The sequence below is a fragment of the Triticum aestivum genome, chromosome 7A, assembly GCF_018294505.1.
Source record: "Triticum aestivum cultivar Chinese Spring chromosome 7A, IWGSC CS RefSeq v2.1, whole genome shotgun sequence".
In the NCBI taxonomy this organism is placed as follows: Eukaryota; Viridiplantae; Streptophyta; class Magnoliopsida; order Poales; family Poaceae; genus Triticum; species Triticum aestivum.
Genome location: NC_057812.1, coordinates 72,213,702 through 72,224,682, shown reverse-complemented (window position 1 = coordinate 72,224,682; position 10,981 = coordinate 72,213,702). Strand labels below are relative to the sequence as shown.

At 45.8% G+C, this 10,981-nt stretch overlaps 1 protein-coding gene across 1 annotated transcript; it reads left to right on the top strand.

Moving 5' to 3' along the window:
* The first annotated feature begins 6,848 nt into the window (after nucleotides 1-6,848).
* LOC123151926 (3'-N-debenzoyl-2'-deoxytaxol N-benzoyltransferase) lies at nucleotides 6,849-8,744 on the top strand. The gene has a single exon (XM_044571556.1). It carries the CDS (start codon nucleotides 7,143-7,145, stop codon nucleotides 8,553-8,555), a length of 1,413 nt encoding a protein of 470 aa, XP_044427491.1. The 5' UTR covers nucleotides 6,849-7,142; the 3' UTR covers nucleotides 8,556-8,744.
* The last annotated feature ends 2,237 nt before the right edge of the window (nucleotides 8,745-10,981 follow it).

Here is a 10,981-nt window from a genome sequence, read left to right as displayed (position 1 = left end):
CTCCCTCCATTACATAATGTAGTGCTTCCTCTATCCCCGTGCTTCAACTTTGACCGTAAATTTAACTATCAAAACCGATTGTGGCGGGAGCAAAAATTATATGGGCGAATTCGTATTCGAAAGAAGTTTTCAATTATATAATTTTTTTTCTCCCGCCGCAGCTGGTCTCGTTGGTTAAATTTATGGTCAAAATTGGACCTCGGGAAGCGTGGGCGCACTATATTTTGGAATGAAGGGAGTATGAACTTCAAACTTTGCAGCACAACAAAACATTCTAACTAGAATGCGAAAAAACTTTGAGATTATTTTGTTCATCATAAATAATAAAAATAACAATTTTTAATAAAAAAATCTCATTTTGTATATTTATGTCGAACCAAAAAATATAGAAGTTTTTTCTATATTGTAGTAAGAATGTTTTGTTATCTTGCAAAGCTTGAAGTTCATATGTTGTTTTTATTTGGATGAAACAAAAAAGAGAATAAGTTAGTTGTCTAGCACGATCTTAAAGCTATATTGAAGGGTAAGGCTAAGAGGTGTCCAGAAGCCCAAGCTCAAAAATCCACATCCGTCCAGGGAGGAGGGAGACCTCCAACGATATCTAGCACTCAGTACACGTTGTCCAAGGCTATCGGGTTGGGTAGCCACTGAAGTGGTAGGAAGATGATCTTCGTGGCTCACAACATAGCGCACACCTCCGCTATCATCCAACGCACAAACAACGCCGCCACGAGGAACCTGCCGACGCCAGCATTGCTTCCTATGGGTCAAGCACTTTCAACCGACATACTCCATGGTTTGGCAACGTTTCCTTTTGGTGAATACTCTGAGCAGCGTATCATTTCACTGATAGTTAGAAAAGGAGAGTACAAAGTGTCACCTTGCAGACGTACACGATCCAGTGTCTGCGAGGTTGCAAGAATGACCAGAAGGGGAGGATGCTCAGCCTCAGTACACAGAGTTCATATTACAGGTAAAACGGTGGCTAATCCCTTGGCGCCCGCCTTGGCCCAGAGGCGAGCACCATCCTTGATCGATAGTACAAGGTCACTGATGGAGGGGCGTAGGCCATCGAAGACGACAGCGTTGCGGTGCTTCCAGATAGCCTAGGCGGTCAGTGCGGCGATGGAGCTTAGGACCTTACGCAAGCAGCTTGGAGAGGTTTTGGCAGCCAGAGACCACCAGGCAAAGAAGCTCATTGTGCCGTCCATCGGGGGTGCGGTGAGACGGCACCATGATAGTATTTCATGTCAAGTGATCCTAGAGAACACACACTCAAATAGTAGGTGGTCAATGGACTCGGTCTCCTGAGAGCATAGAATGCAGGTCAGGTCTTAAGTAAGGCCATGGCGCACGTGGCGCTACGCCATCCATCACTTGTCGAGGGACGCAAGCCAAAGAAAGATCTTGTTGTTGAGTGGGGCCCAACTCTTCAAGAGAAGACGCCAACATGGCGGCAAGGTCGAGCCATGGAAGAGAGCCTGGTAGCACGAGTTGGCCGAGTATACATCGTTCACAGTCCGCCTCCAGGTGATGCGATCGGGCTCGGAGGTAAGACCGATTCCCTGAAGTTTGCGTCAGAGGTGGACGTACTCGATCACCTCCAGCGGCCCGAAATTGCCATGTATGTCCCTGGTCCAGGCACACGCTGCGTGAGGCCCTCGCAGACTAGCGTGTGATGGCGCCGGCGACGCGGTATGAGTGAGAGTAGGGATGGGGAAAGCTCGGAGATGGATTGCCCAACAAGCCAATGGTCGGTCCAGAAACGGCAAGTTCTTCCGTCTCCAAGCCGCCAGGATGTGGAGGCGTGGAGAACTGGCTGGTAACATCATCTGAGGGGAGCTGCAGGTGGTGCCAAGGGCGGGAAGAGTTCGTGGTCTTGGGCCAAAGCCAGCGGCACCAAAGTGAGATGTCGGTGAGATGCAGGCCGCACACTCCGAGACCGCCAAACTCCATGGGGCGACAGACACACAGCCAACTAACAAGGCAACTGTCCGTCTTGGCATCTTATCGGCCGTGCCAATGGAAGTCACGGATGATTCGTGTAATCTTCATAAGGATCGTTGGGGTGACGACAATGGCCACAAGGATGTGCATGGGCATGGCTGAGAGCACATGGCGATTGGCGAACAAGTGCCACCCGCTCACTGCGAGATAGGAGCGCCACCTTTTTTTTGAGAGAGAGAGAAAGCACCCTTCCCAGTTGAGTTTCCTCACAAGCTTGTCCACCAGCGATAGAAAGGCCGAGGAGTCTTGCGGATAGATAGAGGAAGGCCCAAGTAAACAATGGGAATGTGGTGACCCGGTTCGTCCAAGGCAGTGGCGGTGCCAGGATTCAAACATTGTGATGTCAAGCTTTACTCATATTTTTTTTACAAACAATTTAAAATGAACCAGAAAGATCATACTTTATTATAAAAGTACAAAACATATTTATGGCAGCAGCTCTCCGCGATCATGCATGCATAATAGCATCAGTACTAATAGACTGGAATACATCGGTTTCAACATAAGTAATGAGACAATGATACAAGAAATCATCGCCTATTCTATTACGCAAATCAGAATTGATATATTTCATTGCAGAAAATGCTCTCTCAACTGTTGCCGTTGCAACTGGCAAAATCAATGCTAGCTTCACCAAAAGAAACACTAGAGGAAAACTAGTATACTTCTTTGTTTCAACTAGTTTTCTGCAAAGATCACTAACCCCTTTTAAATTGGAGAGTCTTGTATCATCGCGAACATTTTCAAGGAAGTTGTCAAGTTGGACGCTAAGATCTTCAATCTTGCTTTCACTTTCAAAATCATCAGGATACAAACGAGCCATTGCTAATACTTTGTCCTTATCAGAGTTAGAGAACGAATCAGAATGATCCAAACAAGCCATGCCAAGAAGCAATGTTATGCTGCTCTCACTAAAGCGGTCATCAAGCTCTACACGTAATAGATCGATAACAACATACATTACACTTTGGTAGTAATCCTTATTCGACATGCCATCAATCTGAGCTTTACGCTTTGATTTTGATCCTCGAGGAATATGCATATCATTCATATCTGGAAGTTCAATATCATGTTCGAGGCAAAAATGAGTAATCTTTGTAAACATACCTTCCCAACCTTGGTTTCTCATTTCTTGTAGCCTTCTTTTCGTTGTACAAAGATATGACACAACATTCACAATATCTTGATCCTTCCTTTGCAAAGCCAGATTCAAATCATTAGTAATCCCGAGTATAACCTTCATCAAGTGCATCATGAAAACAAAGTCAAATGTTTGAATAGCATCAAGAACTCCTTTTGCTTTAAGCCTATCTAGAGCTTTGCTGGCATTTTGTGCATTATCATCAACAACTTCAATTACGGAGGGGAACATAACAATCATATTCAGTAGAGGATTGAAATGAGAACCCCAGCGAGTATCACCGGCTCTTTTAAGTCCAAGTTCTTGATTCAAACCTCTCCCAGTTTCAAGTTCACCATTTTGTAGTGCATTATGAACTCTTTTTGCTTGCTTTTCTCTAAGCATATCCCTGTTCTTAAAAGAATTTCCCACCGTGGACAGAACAACACTCATCCACTCAAAAAGCCATACCACATCTTCATGGTTTTTTGCAACTGCAACTAGTGTCAACTGAAGTTCATGAGCAAAACAGTGGATGCTGTGAGCTGACCTGGAATCTTCCATTACTAATGTTTTCAAACCATTCAAGTGTCCTTGCATATTACTAGCTCCATCATATCCTTGGCCACGAATCCGAGAAGGGCTAAGGTTATGATGTTTAAGCACTGCATAAATAGCTTCCTGAAGAGCAAGAGAAGTTGTTTGAGTAACATGAGAAAGTCCAATAACACGCTCCACTGAAAACCCCCTTTTATCAACATATCTTATAGCAAGAGCCATTTGTTCCTTGTGCGATACATCACGAGATTCATCAACTAGTATAGCAAAGTATTCATCTCCAAGATCATCTATGATTGCCTTTACTGTTTCTATAGCACAAGCTTCCACAATATCTTTCTGGATAGTAGAAGAAACCAACTTTAAATTCTTAGGAGCATTCTTCAAAGCAACAACAGCCACATCTGGACAACGTGCAACATACCACTCATAAAAAGTTAGGAAATTACCCTTCCTCAAAGAAGTCTCACTTTCATCGTGACCTCGAAATGGCAAGCCCAGAATAAGAAGCAACCTTGCAATATCTATTGATGCAATTAACCGAGTTTTGTACTCTATCTTGGATTTTTTTTGTTTGCTTGCGTACATTAGCTGCAATTGATTGATTCTGGTTCATAAGGTCATCACGTCGCTTCATATTCTGATTATGAGTACTCGAAGGACCGCCAACGTGGACATCCAATCTCTTTAGGTTATTCCAATTTCTCCAGCCCTTAGATGAAAATACATCTCCACCACCTCGTCCTATACTTTCATTTTGAAACAAGTAGCAGACAAGACAAAATGCAGCATCTTCCTTTATACTATACTCCAACCAAGGCTTGTATGTCTTGAACCATTCTTTGTTAAAACGACGTTGAATTCCACTGAAATCAGTTTGACCGAAAACATGTCCATCAGGTTGGCATGGGCCCCTTAGGAGGTAAGCTCTTCACACATCATCACGAACTTTGGCAGTTTTGTATTGGGAAATTGGCTTACGGTCTGCAGGATCCGGCGGAAGATTGGATATATCAACATGTTCTTCTTCTTCTTCAGTTGAGCGTGGTCTTGCATTGCTGTTAATTAGTACCCGTTCCAAAGCAGCTCTAGCATCAATAGGTGTTTGTTCTTTTTCATTTTCCAGTGGTTGCCTTGAAGAATTTGCTACATCTGATTTAGACCGCCACTTTTTTATGAATTTATCCATTTACTGACCTGACGACCTGACAAAAAAATGATAGTGCTATGAAAAATGAGATCCAATTTTTTTTTCTGGAAGTTTTGCTTTCATCTGTTCTGGATTTAACAAGATCCATTTTTCTTAATGAAGATTGAAGAGCAATCTAGAATATCATAATTCCTATACAGCTCGTAAAAGATAATAATTAGAAGAGAAAAAAAACTTACAAACTGGAGGGGTTCTTTGGATGTGATGCCAATCACAATCAGTACAGGTATAGCGTACAGCAATACCGGATGCCGACGGACGCCGGCGTCGACGGGAACGGTGTGTCACTCGCTCCTCACGGCTAAGATCGCTGAAGCCTGATGGAGAGCATGACGATTGCCGAAGCTGCGGCGGCCGGCGGCCGGCGGCTGTGCACGGACAAAGATCATGGAGGGTGTGGAGGACCGAAGGAGGAGATGGAATCAAAGTCGAACCGTCAAAGAGAAGATCACGGGATCCAGCCCAGGCTTACACGTTCGCAACCACAGGCAGGCACTAATGCAATCGGACCGTCCAAAGCTCCCATTGATTTTTTTTAGCCCAGTCAAATGACACACAAAGCTAATACGGCTGGGCCTTTATGTAGTCATATATTACCTGGGGGTAGTTAACTTACCGATTTCCTGTGTAGTCGCTTGACTACATGGCCACAACGTGGCTTCGCCTCTGGTCCAACGCTCACTAGTAAAAAAAAACGGGCGTTAGAAGTGACCCTTGTGTGTGTGGCTCCCCAGCGTGAGAGTTTCTAGCAAGCGTGTAAGCCTTCCCTTCGTGAGAAATCAAAGGCACAAGGTACCAGCACAGATGTATGTCCTGTGATACAAATAAAATCTTTCTTGTGTCCCCAACAATTCTAACAAAGGTGTCAATCTATGCTGGTGTTGCTAGTTGAACAAACCGATTATTAGAAGATAATGTGTGATAAAGCAAAACTGAAAATAGAACATCGTATAAAAGTTGGAAGGTGAATCTTATGGTGGAAACTGGACCGGGTTTCATAGGTTTACCAAGTGCAACTCTCCAATGCATAAAAAGTACAAGAAAGTATATTTTTGGTCCCTTAACTCTTGGCGGAGCCTAGATTTAGTCCATCGATTTTGAAACCGGACAACTTACACCCTCAACTATTGAAATCAGACAAGATTCATCCCTGGACTTACACGGATGATCCTAGTAGTTTTGATTCATCCTATAGTATACTTTAACCTTAAGTGGCAAGAATTTGAAAATTATTGTGCATCAAAACTACCGGCTCAAGGTCTCTCGGAGGTGCTTATAGAGATAGGGTGTGTGTGCGTAAGCTCAAAGGGGTGAGTATATATGTGTATGTGTCTGTATGTGTTTGAGAAAGAAAAACTCTATTCACGCATGTCACTCCTAACCAAACGTGGTTGTGCTTGATAGCATTGGGTATTCTTTAACAAAGGGTAGTGGAATACAAAGTTTGGTCATCTATTTTGCAATGGAGGGAGTATGAATATTCTTTAAAGAAGGTTTATCCTCTTTCCGGAGAAATAAAAGAACACATTTAGGGCTTGTTTTGTTTCAATAAGTCACCTGACTTATAAGTCAGGTGACTTAAAACCAGTGACTTATAAGTCACACCTATTTGGTTGCCACCTGACTTATAAGTCATCTGAGCACATCTTTCACCTTGTTTTTTTATGTAAAGATGATGGGACCCATGCAAAAGGGGGTGACTTATAAGTTTTAAGTTAGGGTACAGCAACTTATGACTTATAAGTTGGGTCCGTTTGTTGCACTTTTCGACTTATAAGTTGGTGATTTACTTAGAACCAAATAGTGCCTAACTGTGTGAGATTTGCCGACTCGTATATATAGATGTAAACGTGCGACTGTTTGGATTTATATACCAGTGTCTTTTTAAATCCTGTAGAGATACAGCTATTTCCCGGGAAGTTTCTGAAAACCATGTACTAAAACAGTGTTGCAAGCAGAAACCGCCGGACCGCGAAGTTGAAGTGGTGTCGGCGCCGCCGCACTACTGGCGCCCGGCGCTCCCACGTCGCCATTCGTCGTCCTGGAAACACCTCGCACAAGTTTGTTCCACCAACCGCGTCGCCATCGGTCTCTGCCGTGACGGGCCAGTTCTGTCTGCCGTCCCGCCACGGCCACCTACTCCGATCCACCCAATTAAACTTCCCCGGGTTTTAATAAGCGCGAGCGAGCTCCTCTGTCCGCCCGCCCCACCGCCGGCCGCCGCGACAGCACCGGCTCCCCTACCGCATGGAGCCGCCGGCGCCGCCGCCCCTACCGCCGCCGCAGCTGCACCTGCGGGTCCTGGACAGCGTCAGGCTCTTCCCGGCGCCGCAGCCTCCGGCGTCGTCGCTGCCGCTCTCCGGCCTCGACGCCGACCGCAACGCGCTCGACGTCTCCTTCCGCACCGTCCGCTTCTTCCCCGCCCACCCGGTCTCCCTCGACCCGCTCGACGTCCTCCAGGCCGCCTTCGCCGACGCGCTCGGCCTCTTCCCGCAGCTCGCCGGCTCCCTCCTCCGCGACGACGGCCGCGTCGTGCTCACCGGGGCCGGCGAGGTCGACGCTGTGACCCTCGTCCTCGCGGCGACGGACCTGTCGGTGGCCGACGTCGACGCGGACAGGCCGGACTCGCCGCTGCTCGACCGCCTCGCGCCGGGCGACGGCGACGGCGGGCCGGCAGCGCTTGCGCTCCAGGTCACGCGGTTCACGTGCGGCGGCGTCGCGCTGGGGATGCGGGTGGCGCACGCGCTCTGCGACGGCGCGGGGTCCACCAAGTTCCTCGTCGCCGCCGCGCGGTTCGCGCGGGGGCTGGAGCCGGAGGCCGCGGCGGCGCCGGTGTGGAACCGCCGGGAGCTTCTGGGCCCCAGGGACCCGCCGCGGGTGGTGACGCCGTTCGACGCCGTCCTCTCGACCGACGACGACGCCGCGCGGCTCGGCCCGTACGGCGCGGCGAGCGACGGACAGGGACACGAGCGGCTCGCGAGGGAGTGCTTCCACGTCAGCGACGCGCGCGTGGAGGCGCTCAGGGCGCGGCTCGCCGCGGACGCCGGCGTCAAGTTCACGACCTTCGAGGTTCTCGCCGCCTTCATCTGGCGCGCCAAGGTGAAGGCCAACCAAACCGCCCCCGACGAGACCGTGAAGATGGTGTACTCCATGAACATCAGCGCGCTCCTCGACCCGCCGCTGCCAGAGGGGTACTGGGGCAACGTGTGCGTGCCGGTGTACGTGGCGCTCGCGGCCGGCGACCTCGTCGGGCGGCCGCTGGCGGAGACGGCATCCCTGGTCAGGAAGAGCAAGCGGGGGGTGGACGAGGAGTACGTGCGGTCCTACGTCGACCTCCAGGAGCTGCGGCGCGGGGAGGGCGGCGTCACGGCGGGGCGGCGCGGCGTGAGCGCGTTCACGGACTGGCGGCGGCTGGGGCACTCGGAGGTGGACTTCGGGTGGGGCGGGCCCGACGCCGTGCTGCCGCTCTCGTGGCGGCTGCTCGGGAGCACGCAGCCGTGCTTCCTGCTGCCCTACGGCGCCGGGGACAAGAGGCGGCGGCGAGGGTTCAAGGTGTTCGTCGCGGTGCCGGAGGAGGCGGTGCCCCGGTTCAGAGAGGAGATGGAGGAGATACTGTGGCAGCATGAGGACAGTGACTGCACTTCAGTGGGGAAACTGTAAATTTGGGGATCGCTAGAAATTCATCGGGGAATGTTTATCTTCGCAAATCTTCTGGCCCACATTTGCACCGCGAGGTCCACGAGACATTCGGTAAATTCCATCATGTCGTATATATTGAAATTGAACTTTAGAGATACTGCCTCTGCCTTGTGATATAAGACATTTTCGTGGTTCAATTTAAACTGCAAACACGTTTTATATTAGGCATGTAGAACTCAATCGAACGAAGTCTGGGTAAAGTGACTTCAGCATAGTTGTTTTGCTGCCGCGGCTAAGATGCTACAACCAGCGATGAAATATGGCGTGACAGTTTTGCAAGCAACGACAACTGATGTTGCAACCGGTATGACTAAAAATGCCATAACCGTCAATGACGGATGGTGCAACAGATGAGACGACATGCTACAACCAACAATACAGATGTTGCAATTGCTAGGGGGAAATGTTGCAAACGTTGGGACGAAATTCTGCAAGGTCGACTGGGACCTGGTTAAATCTCAATCGACTGAGTTTTAGCAAGCTCGTTTATATTATTATATAGTATGGGACATAGAAAGTAGATCGCAACCTAGTCTAGTCGAGTATGCGATGAAAATTAGAACACAAAACATTCCGAGAACAAAGGTCGTATGCTTATGTCTAGATAATCTAAGTAGGTTAATGATTTTTAAATTGGGACCCTATGACTGTTGCCTAAATTTAGAATTTGGGTTAGTCGATTTCTCATCTATAGCAAAAATTTGATCAAACGGACACAAAACGTATACTCAGTTGATTTCCCTCACAAGGCCCAACATATGCATTGGTCACAAAACGACCAGAACCAATTGGGCTCAAGCAGCCTACAGCCAGCTAACCCGATAAGAAAATTAAAAAAAGGCACCTTTTGCCTGACGCAGCAATGCGGCTCCAGAGCTCATCTGCTTCCTTTGTATGAACAGTGAACTCAAAGATACTATAAAAACACCAATGAATTTTTTTTGTCATAAAAGAGGTTCAAGTGTGTGATGTCCATGCTAATTTTGGTGGTGTTTGGACATCTGAGTAGCTCTCAGCAAAAACCAAAATCGAGGTACGTGAGAATGTTTACTGTTCACACACTGTTCGGGCCGATTTTGTCTTTTTTGCCACAAGCTCCTCAGATGTCCGCAAACGATGAATTTTTGCCTGGACATCGCGCACTTGAGTGTTTTAGTTGACAAAAAATACAGATTTATTTGAATATTTCTGTTTTTTTCTTTAATTTACTGTTCACCTGGAGCAGGTGAGCCTGGATTTAGAAATGAATATTCACCTTTTGTCAACTTAAATTATAGATAAATAAAATAAAAAGAAAAAGAACATTTACCTCATAGAAAATTTGAACAAAGAATAACAAAATTATTTGTAAGGAAAAATGAAACATGGAAGTGGATTAATCCTAAATTAAACAAACACAAATTACAATAGAAATTAATATTATGCAACTATGTTTAACAGAATAGAAGATAAAAACTTATACTTTCTCTAGCATTATTATTCCACCTATACTAAAGTAAAAAACTTAAACTAAAAGAGGAGATGAAGTTTTATAAGAAATAATAAATTGCACACAATTAATGGCATTGTAACCTAATGAAGAACGAAAATGAATATATTTAATAATGACAAAAATTGCACACAAATTACATTGAAATTGTGTTTTTTACAATATGGAAGAGTAAGCATATAATAGTAAAAAATCACAAAGAAGAAATTATTTAAGAAGGAATGATTTAGTGGCATTGATATTACCATAATAAAAAGAAAAATGAAAAGCTATGATTTAAAAAAGATTTTTTAAGAAAAATGAATTGATGGCATTGATATTACCTTTTAAGAAGAAATAAAATAAAATAAGAACTTAAAATACTCGCACACAACTTAGGAGCGCAAGGTATAGATAATACTTAGGTGCTTGATACATGCCACATCATATTGTGAGACTCACTAATGCTTTGACGATTTTTATTTTACTTTCTTACTGAAACTGCATTGCATCACTGAAGGGATGACAAGACTTGAGTTCAACGTGTTGGGTGATAATGCTTACAAATGAAAGTTAGTACATGCCGTATGTGGGTTTTCTTAGTAAGATACTACGAGAATAGATTAAAAAAATGCTCATGGTTCAGTTGATTTGTATATTTTTTCATGTAATATGAGTGCTGACACTGAAAAATATGGATTGTCTCATTAGGATGAGTCGAGTTGTTGAACTGTCATTCTAGGCTTGGGTTTGACAATGATGCTTCGATAAGTCTATTCTTAATGGTCTTGTATGTGATTTCATTGATTTATGTTGGTAGATACACGCATTGCGCATGCACAATTACTAGTAAGAATTAGAGATAGAGATGAAATGTTTTTTCAAAAGAAAAAAAAAAACGAAGATGAACAGCACCGGT